Below are 17,505 nucleotides of genomic sequence, written 5' to 3'. Positions count from 1 at the left end.
CCCACCAAGTAGTTGCCTTGGCTCAGAGCCATGCTTTGGATGGGTAAGGGGTTGGCAGTGCAGGCCTCCACAACCTGTCCTCACACCCAAGCCTGCCTGGATTTCCCGCCTCCTGCACCTTGGCCTGCACAGGTGTGCAGGCTTGGCCTAGTCCCACCCTCGGTGCCTTGGAGGCACCGAGGCCCAAATCTGCCCAGTCCTGGGGCCACGCCAGGTGGCAGCCTTTACTGGACCCAGGGACCTGTCAGTGCGTCATGGCACTCTCTCCCCAACAGACCTCTCTGGCGGAGTTTTGCCCAACGACTTGCTGTAATTACGATGGAAATTAACCCATCTATCTTCCACTCCTTCTGAGGCTCCTCAGTTGGACTCTGTGCACCCAGCCTCCTCTGGGACCTCTGGAAAACCAGTCACCGCACCTGAGTGCAGTGCTGGGTGTGCTGTGTAGCCGGGAGTCAGAGACCCAAGGCATGGCAGGCATTTGGTCCTCAAGGTCATGGGGGACAGCAAGGGTATTTTAGAGGCCTGGGTGCCCCATATCATAGAACTCTAGACATAATTTTGCAGTCGTTTTCTCTCTCTCTTCCTTTTTTTTGAGATGGAGTCTTACTCTGCCGCCCAGGCTGGAGTGCAGTGGTGCGATCTCGGCTCACTGCAAGCTCCGCCTCCCAGGTTCACACCATTCTCCTGCCTCAGCCTCCCGAGTGGCTGGGACTACAGGCACCCGCCACCATGCCCGGCTAATTTTTTGTATTTTTTGTAGAGACAGGGTTTCACCGTGTTAGCCACGATGGTCTCGATCTTCTGACCTCGTGATCCGCCCGCCTTGGCCTCCCAAAGTGTTGGGATTACAGGCGTGAGCCCAGGAAGAGTGCGCCTGGCCCTCTCTTCCTCTTTCTTTTCCTCCCTCCCTCCTTTCTTTTTTTTAAATAAAAATGGGGTATCAGGCCGGACGTGCTGGCTTATGCCTATAATACCAGCACTTTGGGAGGCCGAGGTAGGCGGATCACGAGGTCAGGAGTTTGAAACCAGCCTGGCCAGCATGGTGAAACCCCGTTTCTACTAAAAATGCAAAAATTAGCCGGGCATGCTGGCACATGCCTGTAGTCCCAGCTACTTGGAAGGCTGAGGCAGTAGAATCGCTTGAACTCAGGAGGAGGAGGTTGTGGTGAGCTGATATCGCACCATTGCACGCCAGCCTGGGCGACACAGCGAGACTCACACACACACACGCACACACACAAAAAGATGGGGGTCTCACTATGTTGCCCAGGCTGGTCTCGAACTGCTAGGCTCAAGCGATCCTCCTGACTGCACCTCCCAAGGCGCCTGGATTACAGTGCGGGCCAGTGCGCCCGGGCTACTTCTGCAGCTTAAGCGCAGGTTCACTGACTCTTCCGAGAATACAGCTGACATATACGTTGCTGAAACGGTACTTGTTCACTACGGAAAGCACATTCCCCTACCAGAACATTCCTTGGGGCCGAGTCCCCAAATGTGACCCACTGCGTTCTGTGGAGGAGGAGCGCACCTTATTCCGTCCCCACAGCCAAATACTCGTGAACTTATCGTCAGTCTTCTATCTGGACCCTACGTGCGTTTTTCACAGTTGCGCGTGTGAGCAGGTTGTGTGTGAATTTCAGGAGGAACTGGGGCGGCGGCACAGCTCGTCCACCTTGAGAGGCGCGGGCGGCACGCGGGCTGCAGTTCAGAAGAGCCCACCCAGGGCGCGCTGCGACCCCGGCCTCCCGTGTCCCCGCCTCCTGCGAGGAGGAACGGGGTCCCCATCAGGCACTCCCCGGGCAGGGCAGAGGGCTCCACGCGCGGGCCAACCCCGGCGTCCGGGAAGATAACTCCTCGGGTCGACGCCCTAGTTGTCGCCGCGTCCCCGCCCCAGCTCCTCCCACACTAGAACTTCGAGGATGTCGCGGGCGGACCGTACTTCCCAGCATGCCCCGCGCCCACCGCCGCCGTCGAGGGGCGGGGCCTACGTGTCGGCGGCGAGGGGCGGGGCCGCGGCGCAGCGCGGGAAGTCCAGATCCCGCGGCGACCCGAGCATGAGCGTGGATCGCGAGTTTCGCCGTGAGTCCCTCGGGGGCCCCTTGCGCCGGGGGCGCGGAGGCTAGGGAGGGTCTGGGACTCGGCCCCGGCCCCGAATCCCGCCGCGGAGGCTCAGCTCTCCTCTTCCTCCGACAGAGCTGAGCAAGGCGAAGGCCAAGGCGCAGAGGGCCGGGCAGCGGCGCGAGGAGGCAGCGCTGTGCCACCAGCTGGGGGAGCTCCTGGCCGGCCATGGTGAGCGCTGGGACCAGGAAGCGGGGTGCACGGCCGGGGGCTGGGGGCTGGGGGCTGGGGCCCGCGCCGGGGTCGGGGGCCGGGGGTCGACGGGCTCTTCCCGCAGACGCCGCCCCAGGTCCGCCCTCGCACCCGCGACGCCTGCCAGGCCGTGCTGTGTCCCCGCCTAGGCCGCTACGCCGAAGCCCTGGAGCAGCACTGGCAGGAGCTGCGGCTCCGGGAGAGCGCTGACGACCCCCTGGGCTGTGCCGTGGCCCATCGCAAGATCGGAGAGCGCCTGGCCGAGATGGAGGACTACCCGACTGCCTTGCAGGTGCGGGCGCCCTCACTGGCCTCGCCCAGCCCGGTCGGCCTCTGTTTGGAGCCCTTTTCTGAGGAGGGAGGCCCGGTCTTCACCGTCAGGAGCCTCGGGCTGGAAGGGACACCTGGCCTGACGCAGCCTTAACTTCACCGCGCCGGCCCAGTCCTCCAGTGGGGACCCCCCAGCCTTTCCTGGGACTGGGGCAGGAGTAGGTTTCCTGGCACCAGAAACCATTAATGAATGTTATTTTAGCTGTGTTTGTGTTGGGGGTGGTCAGGCCCCAGCCCGAAAGCTCTCCCTGACCCTGGCTGCTGGAGGCAGGACTGCAAACCCCCACCCCACCAATCCCCAGCCGCCCCTCCCCACGTGACAGCGTTGGCTGCATACAGCGTGAAGCCACTGTCACCACAGAGAGGCCTTGGCATGCAGAGGAGGGGCATGTGGCCGACCTTGGCCTGCTCTGTGGGGGTTAAGGGGAGCAGGAGTCTTTCCTTAGCAAGAACAGGGTCTCTGGGAATCTGGCAGCGCTGGTTTGCTTGAGGCGGGGTCAGCTCACAGCAGTGACTTCCTTCCACACTCAGCACCAGCACCACTACCTGGAGCTAGCACATTCCCTGCGCAACCACACGGAGCTGCAGAGGGCCTGGGCCACCATCGGCCGCACCCACCTGGACATCTATGACCACTGCCAGTCGAGGGATGCTCTGCTGCAGGCACAGGCTGCCTTTGAGAAGAGCTTGGCTATTGTGGATGAGGAGCTGGAGGGTGGGCAGGCCCCTTCTCGTTTTCTGCCTCCTGAACTGCAGGCTGAAGAGGCTGCAGCCCAGCACCCCCGCAGCCTCCTTGGGCGATCTCGTCTTCTGGGGCCCTCCCTTTGCAGGGCTCTTGTGTGAGGGGTGCATGCCCTCCGCAACCTTTTCCCTGGAGATCCTCGGCTCTTTATCCACTCTGTGCTCTGTCTGCAGCAGGACCCTTGCCCCAACATCGGGAGGAGGGAGAGGGTAGGAGAGGCACTGCACAGGCCCCAAATGGGGCCCAAAGCTGGAAACCCCATGTGGGGAGAAAGTGGCTGAGTGGGGGGCATCTTCCAGGGACACTGGCTCAGGGAGAGCTGAATGAGATGAGGACCCGCCTCTACCTCAACCTGGGTCTTACCTTTGAGAGCCTGCAGCAGACAGCCCTGTGCAACGATTACTTCAGGAAGAGCATCTTCCTTGCGGAGTAAGGCCCCACCCCACCCCAGGAGAGAGTGGAGTCCCTTGTTCCTGGAGGAAGTAGTTAGGGGAGTATTTCTCCCAGGGTCCTCCTGAGAGAGCACCCTGGCTGGGCCTCATCCCCCACCTCTCACACCTGTGCCTCACACTGGGCGAAGACCAGGCATGGTTAGGGCCCTGAGACCATAGCATGGCAGGGCTGGGGCCTGTGTGGCATCAGCAGCTATCACCGGTGGGACGCTCCTGGGTGCTCAGGAGCTCGTAGGTGCTCAGGCCATCACTCCTCTGCAGGCAGAACCACCTTTACGAGGACCTGTTCCGCGCCCGCTACAACCTGGGCACCGTCCACTGGCGCGCGGGCCAGCACTCCCAGGCTATGCGCTGCTTGGAGGGTGCCCGGGAGTGTGCGCACACCATGAGGAAGCGGTTCATGGAGAGCGAGTGCTGCGTGGCCATCGCACAGGTACCCGCTGTGTGTGGTTCCGAGCTCAGGCTCCTGGAGACTTGGGCCTTGGGGATTTTGCAAAAACCGTGCTGTCCTTTGCTCTCCAGGTCCTCCAAGACCTGGGAGACTTTCTGGCTGCCAAGCGAGCCCTGAAGAAGGCCTACAGGCTGGGCTCCCAGAAGCCTGTGCAGAGAGCAGCCGTCTGTCAGAACCTCCAGCATGGTGAGCCTGGGGCCGGGGTGGGGCCCAGGGGGTGTGGGGTGGGGGGGGGTGAGGGGGGTGAACCTCCCGCATGGTGAGCCTGGGGCCAGGGTGGGGCCCCGGGAGTTGTGTGCAGGGGCGAGCCCAGGGGGGCGTGGAGTCCTGCCAGGTGTGTACGGAGCTCCCTCCCTCACAGAGGAGGCATGAGCACCTGTCCTTGGAGGCAGCAGCTTCCGCAAGAGGGACAGGTGCCCTAGTTCCTGACAGGAGAAAACCCCCGTTTTTCTCTGAGCTCAACACAGTGTGTCAGGGGCACTGAAAGGGCGGCCAGGAGACCAGTTGGGCTTTTATTTTGCAGCCACCATCTTCACTGGCAAACTGGAGACAGTAGTTGCTCCCCTAGCTTCCCGGGTGGAACAGCAGGTGGCACGCATGTGGTCCAGGAGTGCTGATGGCCGAGACCACCACTGGAGGTTGGCAGCAGTCAGCCCTTGCTATGAGCCAGGCACCATCCAAGTTTTTTTTTTTTTTTTTTTTTGAGACGGAGTCTCGCTCTGTCGCCCAGGCTGGAGTGCGGTGGCACTATCTCGGTTCACTGCAAGCTCCGCCTCCCAGGTTCACGCCATTCTCCTGCCTCAGCCTCCCGAGTAGCTGGGACTACAGGCGCCCGCCACCATGCCCGGCTAATTTTTTTGTATTTTTAGTAGAGACGGGGTTTCACTGTATTAGCCAGGATGGTCTTGCTCTCCTGATCTCATGATCTGCCTGCCTCAGCCTCCCAAAGACCTAGGATTACAGGCGTGAGCCACTGTGCCTGGCCCCAAGTTTTTAAGTGTGTTAGTTCTTGTGACCCTTGAGACCAGTTCCCAAGATAGACCCTCCTGTTAACCCCCACATAAACAGGCAGGCAGAGGGAGAGGGTAGAGGGGCCACGACAGGGCTCAGCAGCAACAGCTGGAAGAGGCCGAGGAGCCTGTCCGTGAGGCCTGTTGGGGGATGTTCCAGGGAAGGCTGTGACTTCAGCTCTGAACTCAAGGGGGTTGTTAGAACCCCGAGTGGCCAGATGGTAGAGCTGGGGTCAGGGCCTCCTGTGTTGCCCTCCTGCATGAACCTCTTCTTGGCAGTGCTGGCAGTGGTCCGACTGCAGCAACAGCTGGAAGATGCCGAGGGAAGTGACCCTCAGGGCGCCATGGCCATCTGTGAGCAGCTAGGTGACCTCTTCTCCAAGGCAGGAGACTTTCCCAGGGCAGCTGAGGCTTACCAGAAGCAGGTGTGTGGCCCCGGCTGGGTGGGAGGGCCAGTGAGGTTGGCGAGGCCTGGCCAGGGTGGCAGCCCCCAGCCTCACTGGCACTGCCCCCAGCTACGTTTCGCTGAGCTGCTGGACAGACCGGGTGCCGAGCGGGCCATCATCCACGTGTCCCTGGCCGCCACACTGGGAGACATGAAGGACCACCGTGGGGCCGTGCGCCACTATGAGGAGGAGCTGAGGCTGCGCAGCGGCAATATGCTGGAGGTGAAACCCTGGCTCCCCACCCGAATGCAGGTTCACCCATGTCTCTGCCTCAGGACTGCCGTTCTCAGGGTGGCCATGTACAGACGTCCTTACTGGACAGGCAGCTCCTTCCTAGGACCGTCCACCCTCAGCACCTGGGAGGCTGGGCTCCCATTCTGTGTGGGCAGCCGGGGACGCTTGACTGGGGCCTGTTGGACACGGAGAGCAGCAGCCCTCGACCCCGTCCTTCCTCCTGCTCCAGGAGGCCAAGACCTGGCTGAATATCGCACTGTCCCGTGAAGAGGCTGGCGATGCCTACGAACTGCTGGCCCCATGCTTCCAGAAGGCGCTCAGCTGTGCCCAGCAGGCCCAGCGGCCCCAGCTGCAGGTACAAGAGCCCGTCCCACCCACACTGGCTCCCCAACAAGCCCAGCATCGTTGCAGCCTGCCTGCTCCTTGTCCCACATCCCCATCTTTCTCTGCATCCACAGCCCCCAGCTCTGCTTGCCACACCCCCAGTCCTGAGCCAAGCATCCCTCTGCTCCTCAGAGGCAGGTCTTGCAGCACCTCCATACCGTGCAGCTGAGGCTGCAGCCCCAGGAGGCCCCTGGCACCGAAACCAGACTACAGGAGCTCAGTGTAGATGAAGATGAAGATGAGGAGGAGGAGGCGGCAGCCACAGCGGAGTGCAAAGCCCTGGAGGCCAGTGAGGTGGAGCTCTCAGAGAGCGGTGAGGGCCGGCAGCACCTGGCATTTTCCTGGGCCTGCTCCGGGCCGGGCTGGAGAGGGGTGTGCTGTGCTGCCGTGGAGCAGGCTCAGGGCTTGTGGTGGGAACAAGCCAGGACGGCCGGTGCTTTCCCGGAACGGGACAGAGAAGGTGGTGACCTGCAGGGAGCCTGGAGCAGGCCTTCGCCTCCCGGAGGAGACAGTGGTTGGGAGCCGTGTGAGCGTCAGCTGGGGACATGGTCCCGTTAGAGACACACGTGCCGTCTGGGGCCAGGGGTGAGACAGTGCACTTTGAAGAACCCCGGGTGCCTCTGAGAGCTGAGCACCTTCCTGAAACTCTCCAGAGCAGGCTTGGGTTTCCTTCAGAGGCCGGCGACATCAGCTGCATGGAGGGCAGGCCTGAAGGACTGGCTGGAGCGGGGGTTGGACTGAAGCCACCTTGGCCGTGGTGCAGGGAGAGAGGGCTGAGAGCGGGCTCAGCGGGTAGCTGGGGGCTGATTTCTGACTGACTGGTGGGTGGCAGGAGCCTGTCCATGAGGTCTGTTGGGGGATGTTCCAGGGAAGGCTGTGACTTCAGCTCTGAACTCAAGGGGGTTGTTAGAACCCCGAGTGGCCAGGCAGCTGTGGGAAGTTGGGGCCTCACCAGATTGGTTGCTGCGGGGAGGTGGATCAGGATCTAGAATTGTGGGGAATGCCGCTCAGCTGGTGGGCACAGTGAGGAGCTGGGGAAGGACCCGGGGGAAGCTGGCAGTGTGTGAAAGGCATGGTGACGAGGGGTCACCCAGGGCAGGGACAGAGGCAGGTGTGTCTGCCACCTAGGCAGGGTGGAGGCTGCAAGGTGCAGGACACCCAGGCTCCAGGGCTGACCTGGCCTGACGACACAGCTCAGGAGACGGGGGTGGAGAAGGCCTGGGGTGGAGGAAGACCGGCCCACAAGCCGGTCTGGGTGTGGGGATGAGCGGCTATCACACAGATGGATGGGTCTCGGGCAGGCCTTCTTCTGAGGGAGGGCCAGGCGTGGGTTGGGGCAGAAAGCTCAGGGGTGTGTCTGGAGTGGGCAGAGGGATGGCGGGCAGGAGCAGGATCCCAGCCGGGCCAGGTAGACGTGGAGGCAGCGCTGGGACCATTGCTGGGGAGCCCCCGGAGCCCAGCAGCCTCAGAGCTCAGCCCTCCCATCTCTGGCTCCTTTGTACCTGGGAGTTTGGGGAGCTTGCAGCGGGGTGAGGGCTTCTCACCTGGGGTGGACTTGGCTCTGTTCCAGAGGACGACGCTGATGGCCTGACCCCGCAGCTGGAGGAGGACGAGGAGCTGCAGGGCCGCCCGGGCCGGCGGAAGGGGAGCAAGGTGAGGACGGCACCCTACCCCCACTCGCCCTGCTCAGCAGCCCTGCCAGCTCCTCACGCCCCTGCCCTGTGCTGGCTTGGCTGTGCCCACAGTGGAACCGGCGGAACGACATGGGGGAGACGCTGCTGCACCGAGCCTGCATCGAGGGCCAGCTGCGCCGCGTCCAGGACCTCGTGAGGCAGGTGGGCCCTGCTCTGGGACACGGGACAGGCTGCCCAGCATGGAGGAGCTGTGGGTTTGTGCCAGATCCCCTAAATCTCTCTCTCAACCTCCTCATCTTCAAAATGGGGCTCCTTAGCATGGTGGCACTTGCCTGTGGTCCTAGAGGCAGAAGGATCACTTGATCCTGGGAGATTGAGGCTGCAGTGAGTCGTGATTATGCCACTGCACTCCAGCCTGGGCAACAGAGTGAGACCCTGTTTCAAAAAAATTTAAAAAGCAGAGCCTGAGCAGAGTGGCTTATGCCTGTAATCCCAGCACTTTGGGATGGCAAGGCAGGCAGATCACATGAGCCCAGGAGTTCGAGACCAGCCTAGGCAACCTGGCAAGACCTTGTCTCTACAAGAAATTTTAAAATTAGCTGGATGTGGTGGCGTGTGCCTGTAGTCCCAGCTACTTGGGAGGCTGAGGCAGGAGAATCGCTTGAACCTAGGAGGTGGAGGTTGCAGTGAGATGAGATTGTGCCACTGCACTCCAGCCTGGGTGAACGAGACTCCGTCTCAAAAATAAAAAGCACAAAAAATGCGGTGCCCAGGCCGAGCGCAGTGGTTCATGCCTGTAATCCTAGCACTTTGGGAGGCCGAGGTAAGCAGATCACGAGGTCAGGAGCTCGAGACCAGCCAGGCCAACATAGTGAAACCCTGTCTATACTAAAAATACAAAAATTAGCTGAGTGTGGTGATGCACGCCTGTAGTCCCAGCTACTCAGGAGGGTGAGGTGGGGGAATTGCTTGAACCCAGGAGGTTGCAGTGAGCCAAGACCACACCATTGCACTCCAGCCTGGGTAACAGAGTGAGACTCCCTCTCAAAAAAAAAATGGGGTGCCCGCTGTGTGGTACGCATCTGTGTTGCAGCTAAGTTGGTCAGCCTGGCCAGGATGGGGGCTAGCCCCTGGGCTGAAACCTGGGCACCTTCCCACCCCACCTGCCTCATGCCCCTGCAATTTGGGTGCACCGTCTGCCCACAAGGGGACCGGGCAGGCACAGAGGTTGGAGGATATGCTGTGGCTGGTCCACCTGTCTCAGGGGGAAGCATGTCCTTCACTGGTGACACCTGGGCCAGAGGAGGAGAGGGCAGGGCCACGGGACTTGCTCTGGGCTCTAAGACTGAGGCCCTGGGCCCAGCTCAGGCTGCAGAGCTCATGGGACTGGAGCCAAGCTGTGACGTACACAGGGCCAGGCTCCTTCCTGTCCTTGGTCACAGGGCCACCCCCTGAACCCTCGGGACTACTGTGGCTGGACGCCTCTGCACGAGGCCTGCAACTACGGGCATCTAGGTGAGCAAGGGACAGGAGCCTGGCGCACCTCGGTGGACACGTGGGGCAAAGAGTCAGTCCTTGGGGGGCATCAGGAGCTGGGCTCACATCTCCTGGTCTGTAGAAATTGTCCGCTTCCTGCTGGATCACGGGGCCGCAGTGGATGACCCGGGTGGCCAGGGCTGCGAAGGCATCACCCCCCTGCATGATGCCCTCAACTGTGGCCACTTTGAGGTGGCTGAGCTGCTGCTTGAACGGGGGGCGTCCGTCACCCTCCGCACTCGAAAGGTGAGCCTGGTGGGGCAGAGGGCAAAGGTGAGGGTATGGGGGCTGCTGTGCTCCTGTTCAACTGATACCACACAGGGCCTCAGCCCGCTGGAGACGCTGCAGCAGTGGGTGAAGCTGTACCGCAGGGACCTGGACCTGGAGACACGGCAGAAGGCCAGGGCCATGGAAATGCTGCTCCAGGCAGCCGCCTCAGGCCAAGGCAAGCAGGGCCTCCCGCGTCCCTAGGGTTGCTATGCCTACCCTGAGAGTCCCCGGGCCCTGATTTCGGGAGATGCTCATTCACAGGTGGAATGGGAGGTGCCGGGCCCCTGCCTCAACACGGATTCTCTCTTCCACAGATCCCCACAGCTCCCAGGACTCCCTCACCATCCCAAGTAGCCTTCTGTTTGACCCTGAGACCTCTCCTCCTCTGAGCCCCTGCCCAAAACCCCCCTCTAATAGCACTAGACCCCCAGAGGCCTCTCAGGCCCGTGCCAGGGTCTCCCCAGGGCAGGCAGCACCAGCCGTGGCCAGGCCTCGGAGGAGCAGGCATGGGCCAGCCAGCAGCAGCAGTTCGGAAGGTGAGGACAGCACAGGCCCCCCGCGGCTGTCCCAGAAGAGGCCTCGGTGCTTGGCCACAGCACAACAGGTGGCAGCCCGGACGCCTGGCCCTGCCAGCAACAGGGAAGCAGCCGCAGCCAGCAACAGCCGGGCAGCCTACCAGGCAGCCATCCGGGGTGTGGGCAGTGCTCAGAGCCGGCTGGGGCCTCACCCACCGCGGGGCCAGAGCAAAGCCCTTGCCCCCCAGGCAGCGCTCATCCCGGAGGAGGAGTGCCTGGCTGGAGACTGGCTGGAGCTGGACACGCCCCTGACCCGCAGCCGCCGGCCCCGCCCCCAGGGCACTGGGGACAGCCGCAGGCCTAGTAGTACCTCCGGGTCGGACAGTGAGGAGAGCAGGCCCCGTGCCCGAGCCAAGCAGGTCCGCCTGACCTGCGTGCAGAGTTGCAGTGCACCGGTCAAGGCAGGGCCCAGCAGCCTGTCTTCAGAACCCCCAGGAAGCCCCAGCACCGCCAGGGTCTCAGAGCCCAGTGGGGACAGCTCTGCGGCAGGCCAGCCCTTGGTGGGTGTGCAGAGCTGGAGCAGAGCCCTCTCCTCACTTGGGGCAGGCAGGTGTGGGGTGGAGCCCACTGTGGCTCCTGACTCAGCCCTGCTGCCTTCACCTGCCAGGGTCTGGCCATGCCACCTCCCATCCGGGTTCGAGTTCAAGTTCAGGATCATCTTTTCCTTATCCCTGTCCCACACAGGTGAGACGTCGCCTGCCCTACCCTGCAGCCCACCTGTGCAGCTCCATGCCAGGGTGCTCATGTTTGCACATCAGGGTGGGGAGGGTGACGAGGACTCCCTGGTGTGTTCCTGGAGGACCCTGTGGCTCCCAGGAATGGCAGAGGGGCTGGTGGTGTGCTGGGCTGCAGGGAGAGGAGGGGCCGGCTACCTGGGAGTGGGAGAAGCGGCTGAGGGGGCTTTTGGCCCTGGGCAGGGATGGCGGGTTCCTGGGGCTTCACCCCAGCTGTGCGCAGGCAGCAGCAGCAGCGCCTCTGTCCCTGCAGCAGTGAGACCCACTTTGTGGCCTGGCTGGCCGAGCAGGCGGCCCAGCGCTACTACCAGACCTGTGGGCTGCTGCCCAGGCTCACCCTACGGAAAGAAGGGGCCCTGCTGGCCCCACAGGACCCCATCCCCGATGTGCTGCAGAGCAATGATGAGGTGAGCCGCGGGAGCCAGGGCCTTAGGCACCGGGAGCCCCCAGGTGACTCATGACGGTGCCTTCCAGGTGTTGGCTGAGGTAACTTCGTGGGACCTGCCTCCGTTGACCGACCGCTACCGCAGGGCCTGCCAGAGCCTGGGGCAAGGTGAGAGCCAGGAGAGCTGCAGTTTCTGGGTGAGGCCGTGCAAGGGGATTGGGCACACAGGCTCCACCAGCCCAGTTCGTTCCTGGACCTCGGGTGTTTCGGGGTACACCTCCCCCAGCCTGGTGGGTGCTGTGTCCTGCGCTTGGAAGTATGGATGGCAGGGAGAGGACAGCCCTCAGTCCCCATGAGCTGCTGATGGGGAGATGGTAAAAAGCAGCCAAAAGCCTGGAAAGTCAAGCCCAAGGAGGAGAGCCTCACGTGGGCTGGGAGCTGCTGGAGAAGCTTCCCAGAAAGCTTGTCCCAGGGGGCGTGGAATCTGGCGCTGACTGGTGGAGCTTAGGGTGCTGCAGACCCACATCGGCCCCCACGGCCTCACAGTGCTAGACCCACAGGCATGTGCGAGTGGGCGCTGCAGCATGTCCAGTGGGTGACCCCTGGGGCTGTTGAAAAGGGGCTGCCTGGTTTGTCTGGGATTCAGAGGGCAGAAAGGGCCGGCTTTGCCCTGGTGACACCACATCCTTCCCCACAGGGGAGCACCAACAGGTGCTGCAAGCCGTGGAGCTCCAGGGCTCGGGCCTCTCATTCAGCGCCTGCTCCCTGGCCCTACACCAGGCCCAGCTTACACCCCTGCTGCGGGCCCTCAAGCTGCACACAGCACTCCGCGAGCTGCGCCTGGCAGGGAACCGGCTGGGGGACAAGTGTGTGGCTGAGCTGGTGGCTGCCCTGGGCACCATGCCCAGCCTGGCCCTCCTCGACCTCTCCTCCAATCACCTGGGTCCTGAAGGCCTACGGCAGCTTGCCATGGGGCTCCCAGGCCAAGCCACCTTGCAGGTAGAGGCACAGGGAGCAGTGGGCCCTCAACAGCGGGGTGTCAGGGTTCCCATTCTGCAGGTCCCTGGTTGGTCTGGGGCAGTTAGGAGAGCCAACCAGTGCCCAGCTGTGATAGGCTAGGCCAGGCAAGGTGGGGAAGAGACAGCCAAGCCAAGCCCCAAGGGGGACCCTGTCCTTGGGGCTGCTGGGGGCTCACTGCCAGCCTGTGTCTTCCACAGAGTTTGGAGGAGCTGGACTTAAGCATGAACCCCCTGGGGGACGGCTGTGGCCAGGCCCTGGCCTCCCTCCTGCGCACCTGCCCCTTACTCAGCACCCTGCGTCTACAGGCCTGTGGCTTTGGCCCCAGCTTCTTCCCGAGCCACCAGACAGCATTGGGTAGTGCTTTCCAAGGTGAGCTTGACCAGGTACTCCCTGTCCATTCCCTAGCCCTGGGGCATTGAGGGTTTCGAGGACCTTCAGAGGGGGCCTGGACTGGGCACAGGGGCAACACCTGTGGTCCCAGCTACTTGGGAGGCTGAGGCGGGAGTATCGCTGGAGCCAAGAGTTCCAGGACAGCCTGGCCAACATAGACCCCATCCCTTAAGAAAAAAAGTCTAGGCTGGGCGCGGTAGCTCACGCCTGTAATCCCAGCAGTTTGGAAGGCCAAGGCGGGCAAATCACCTGAGGTTGAGATTTCGAGACCAGCCTGACCAACATGGAGTGCACAGGTCATGCCACTGCACTCCAGCCTAGGCGACAAAGCAAGATTCTGTCTCAAAAAAAACAATGCCTAGGGGCCTGGGATGCCAGACCTGGCTCTCCAAGAGGGCCTGGCACCTGGGAGCAATAGATGGATGTATGGGTACAGGGTCTGCCTCCAAGGGGCATCTGGTGCCCACCCAGCCAGGCTGACCCTCCCAGGGAACACCGCGAGCAGAGTCCAGGCAGCTCAATGTCTGGTGGTCCCTGACCCGTGCTTACCAGCTGAGTGCTGTTCGACTGAGGCAGTTCCACTGTGAGCCCACCCAGGCGGCAGAGACTGTGGTCCCAGTGCCAAGAGGCTGGGAATTGGGTATCATCCAGGGGTGGGGGAGTGTAAGGGGGGCAGCAATGGTCAGTGCACTCCCCTGACACCCCACCGTGCAGAGGCATGTGACCCAGGACCGTGTGGTTGTGGGGTGGGAGAGGGCAAGGTGTCCAGAACTGGGGGGCAGCCAAGCTTGGAAGTCTGACCCCACCCTCCCAGCTGGGAGAACGTGGGCGAGAGCCTTTGCCTCTGCACTTACCACCCCACCCCACAAGCACTGTGGTAGTGGTTTCCCCAAAGGGGTCCTGAGGGTTCTGGGCCCAGAACTTGGGGTGGGTACAGGGCTGTGGCCACGTGGGGCTGACAGATTCTGGCCCTGGTGCAGACGCTGAGCACCTGAAGACCCTGTGCCTGTCCTACAATGCCCTGGGAGCCCCATCCCTGGCCAGGACCCTGCAGAGCCTGCCCGCCCACACCCTCCTGCACCTAGAGCTCAGCTCCGTGGCAGCCGGCAAGGGTGACTCAGGCCTCATGGAGCCCATAGTCCGATACCTGGCCAAGGTACGAGGTGGGGAAGGGCCCAGAAAATACTGAGCCTCAGAGGCCAAAGGTCCCGGGGAGCTGGGAGGAGCTCACCTCTCCCCAGATTCCGACTGAACTCACTGAAGGGCTCTACAGAGAGGGTTAGAGGTTTGGAGGTTTAGAAAAAACAGCTGGGGGGCCAGTCGCGGTGGCTCACGCCTGTAATCCCAGCACTTTAGGAGGCCGAGGCAGGTGGATCACGAGGTCAGGAGTTCAAAAGCAGCCTGGCCAACATGGTGGAACCTCGTCTCTACTAAAAATAAAAAAATTAGCCGGGCATGATGGTGGGTGCCTATAATCCCAGCTACTCGGGAGGCTGAGGCAGAGAATTGCTTAAACTCGGGAGGCGGAGATTGCAGTGAGCCGAGATCGCGCCATTGCACTCTAGCCTGCGACAGAGCGAGACTCCATCTCAAAAAAAAAAAAAAAAGCAAAGAAAAAACAGGCCGGGCACACTGACTCATGCCTGTAATCCCAGCACTTTGGGAGGCCAAGGCAGGTGGATCACAAGGTCAGGAGATTGAGACCATCCTGGCTAATACAGTGAAACCCCGTCTCTACTAAAAAATACAAAAAACTGGCCGGGCGAGGTGGCGGGCGCCTGTAGTCCCAGTTACTCGGGAGGCTGAGGCAGGAGAATGGTGTGAACCCGGGAGGCGGAGCTTGCACTGAGCTGAGATCCGGCCACTGCACTCCAGCCTGGGCCACAGAGTGAGACTCCATCTCAAAAAAAAAAAAAAAAAAACCGCTGGGGGAATGCTTTTGTACAGCTGCTTGTCTCAGCTATGAATTCCTGCCCACCAGATAGGACCTGGGACCCAGGGTGGCCTTGCCCACCCATAGGCAGGTCCCAAGGGGCACACTAGGGGCCCCTGATACTCTCTCCTGGGGGGTCTTCTAGGCCCAACTGGGACCCTATTTTCACACCACCACGTGCAGAGTGTGACCCACATCGGGAGAGGTGTTTCCTTCCGATCTCCAAATTGATGGGGGACTCTGCTCCCTTTTGGGCCCCTGGGTGTGGGTGCATCTGCTGGAAGCAGGGAGGGCAGGTGCGCCACTCGGTTTGGCCCCCTTGGGGCTCTGCTCATGTCCAGGAAGGCTGTGCTCTGGCCCACCTGACCCTGTCTGCAAACCACCTGGGGGACAAGGCCATTAGAGACCTGTGCAGGTAACGCCCCTGCCCTGCTGCCTGCTGGCCTGGGGGTCTGATCACATGGCTCCGGACCCCAGGGGAGCTGGGCTACGGGAGAAGGGCCACAGAAATGGTACCAGCTCCTCCTCCCCAGCGCGTCCGGAGACATGGCTCCTTCAGTTTCCACCAGCCTCTCAGGCTGTCCTGGAAGGCAGACTATCCTCGGGCTTCTTTCTTAGCATGGGCCTGTGGCTCTTGACAGCGCCCCTCTGGGCGTGCCCTTGTCACTGCTGTGCATCGGCCCACATGAGGGCCACTGCTCTTACCACCTGGAGCCTCAGTCAGCTCTCCAGGGAGTGCTGAGAGGAGCCCAAGCTGGGCCAGGCACACCCAGAGCTGGCCACTGTGGCCCTGACCCCTGGGAAGGACCCCCAGCCCTAGAGGGGCACCTGCCCCTGGGCCTGGCCCGAGGCTCCCTGAGCTGGGCATTTGTCAGGGCAGCTTTCCTAGTGTTGGGGCACTGGCCTCTGGAAGCCAACCTTTGCACTTCTTCCCACGTTATCTCAGATGTCTCTCTCTGTGCCCCTCGCTCATCTCGCTCGATCTGTCCGCAAACCCTGAGATCAGCTGTGTCAGCCTGGAAGCGCTCCTGTCTGCCCTCCAAAAGCGGCCCCAAGGCCTTAGCTTCCTTGGCTTGTCAGGTGAGGGCTGGTATGGTGGCCATGCCTGCCATGTTTGGCCTTTTCAGGGACCTGCCTGAGACCCGGGGGCCTCCTCCTAAGGGGCTGTCACTGCTACCAGCCAGGCAGCAAGGCTGGGCTCCGTGAGGCTGGGGGACAGTGACAGAAAGGGGGCATGATCCCAGCTCCTAAAACCACAGGGTGGGGGCGAGGTGGGTCTCTGCCTCTGGTCTCCAACCCAACCTTCAGAATAGACTCTGGCAGGCAAGGCCCCCTTCCACAGGGACTTTCTCGTCCCTGGCAGGAAGAGGGAGCCCAAGGTCAGGGTGTTGAAAGCTGCCAAGGGACACCCCCACTTCCTGGCAGGGGCTCCTCCCACACAACCCTGCCCAGGCTGTGGTCTCATTTAGCTTGTTTTCTCTTGAGCCACATCAGGGCAGTCCCCAACCTGAGCTGTCTGGAAGACAATCCCAGGGACCTGGCTTCCCAGCTGGGGCCAGGGCAGGCTCTGCCCTCCGGGGGATGAGGGCTGTAAGTGAATGTAAGAGCACAAGGGGGAGCTCTGCTGTCTTCCTGCGCCCCGTCTTCACCCCCCAGGGCCAGACCGCCTTTTCCAGGACGGCGCCCGAGTGCTGGTGGGAGATCCCCTCCCCCCACTTGGGTTCCTGGCATCTGTACCTTTCCACCCAGTTCCCTGAATTCCTGAGCTTAGTGTCCTCGAGCCACTCAGGCCCACCACGTACAGATTTGCAAGCAGCCCCATTATGTCTTTATGGGTGGAGACTGACGTGTAGGCATGGACTTCGAGATCGGGCACCGTTCAGAGGCAGAGCACCTTCCTCCTGCCTCAACGCTGGCGGTGCAGAGGAGCCCACTCCTTCCTGGAGTGTCATGGGGCCTCTCCGGGGCTCTGCCCGCTGCCCCTCACTGCAGCCCTGGGTCCCTCAGGGAAAGTGAGTTGGTTCCCTGGAGCCTGCCGCGGGCACCGGGACGCCGCCGGCCCCCGCAAGCGCTGAGGCCTGCCCTCTTCCCTCCGCAGGCTGCGCCATCCAGGGTCCCCTGGGCCTGGGCTTGTGGGACAAGATCGCCGCGCAGCTCCGGGAACTGCAGCTGTGCAGCAGACGCCTCGGCGCCGAGGACCGGGACGCCCTGCGCCAGCTGCGGCCCAGTCGGCCGTGCCCCGGCGAGTGCACGCTGGACCACGGCTCCAAGCTCTTCTTCCGGCGCCTCTGACCCCGGCGCCGCCTTTCCCCACCCTCACCGAAGCCCCTAATAAATGAAGCTGCTGGCCGGACGCGATGGTTCACGCCTGTAATCCCAGCACTTTGGGAGCCCGAGACGGGCGGATCACGAGGTCAGGAGATGGAGACCACCCTGGCTAACACGGTGAAACCCCATCTCTACTAAAAATACAGAAAATTATCCGGGCGCAGTGGCAGCGCCTGTAGTCCCAGCTACTTGGGAGACTGAGGCAGGAGAATGGCATGAACCCGGGAGGCGGAGCTTGCAGTGAGCCGAGACTGCGCCACCGCACTCCAGCCTGGACGACAGACAGAGCGAGACCGTCTAAATTAATTAATTAAAAAAATGAAGCTGCCGCCTCCCTC

The 17,505-nt window shown here is 62.2% G+C and overlaps 1 protein-coding gene and 2 long non-coding RNA genes across 5 annotated transcripts in view; 1 reads left to right on the top strand and 2 right to left on the bottom strand.

Moving 5' to 3' along the window:
* The window catches only part of LOC114680370 (uncharacterized), a 193,357-nt gene that overhangs the window by 149,212 nt on the left and 26,640 nt on the right, over nt 1-17,505 (bottom strand). The gene's annotated exons all lie outside the window — the stretch shown is intronic.
* TONSL (tonsoku like, DNA repair protein) lies at nt 1,941-17,495 on the top strand. 3 transcript variants are annotated; one of them, XM_077944612.1, is made up of 26 exons: nt 1,941-2,082; nt 2,197-2,292; nt 2,463-2,605; nt 3,175-3,358; nt 3,685-3,814; nt 4,099-4,270; nt 4,360-4,474; nt 5,578-5,723; nt 5,814-5,966; nt 6,208-6,333; nt 6,495-6,675; nt 7,933-8,015; nt 8,108-8,197; nt 9,439-9,511; nt 9,615-9,778; nt 9,854-9,977; nt 10,117-10,877; nt 10,985-11,061; nt 11,365-11,518; nt 11,586-11,664; nt 12,194-12,495; nt 12,714-12,885; nt 13,887-14,062; nt 15,181-15,254; nt 15,846-15,919; nt 16,938-17,495. In XM_077944612.1, the coding sequence occupies exons 1-26, from the start codon at nt 2,058-2,060 to the stop codon at nt 17,129-17,131; spliced, it is 4,068 nt and encodes a 1,355-aa protein (XP_077800738.1). In that variant the 5' UTR covers nt 1,941-2,057; the 3' UTR covers nt 17,132-17,495. The 3 variants fall into 3 exon arrangements, with proteins under 3 accessions (XP_077800738.1, XP_015001774.3, XP_077800739.1); XM_015146288.3 differs by having other exon boundaries at nt 15,786-15,919; XM_077944613.1 differs by lacking the exons at nt 15,181-15,254; nt 15,846-15,919 and having other exon boundaries at nt 1,974-2,082; nt 16,938-17,192.
* LOC144330922 (uncharacterized) lies at nt 15,405-16,897 on the bottom strand. The gene is made up of 2 exons (XR_013397569.1): nt 15,701-16,897; nt 15,405-15,593 (listed from the first exon to the last, which is right to left on the bottom strand). It is a non-coding gene; the product is annotated as an uncharacterized LOC144330922 (long non-coding RNA).

Source organism: Macaca mulatta, chromosome 8 (genome assembly GCF_049350105.2).
Source record: "Macaca mulatta isolate MMU2019108-1 chromosome 8, T2T-MMU8v2.0, whole genome shotgun sequence".
Classification (NCBI taxonomy): domain Eukaryota; kingdom Metazoa; phylum Chordata; class Mammalia; order Primates; family Cercopithecidae; genus Macaca; species Macaca mulatta.
Note: the sequence above shows the minus strand (reverse complement) of the source record. Positions and strands in the feature narration are given on the sequence as shown.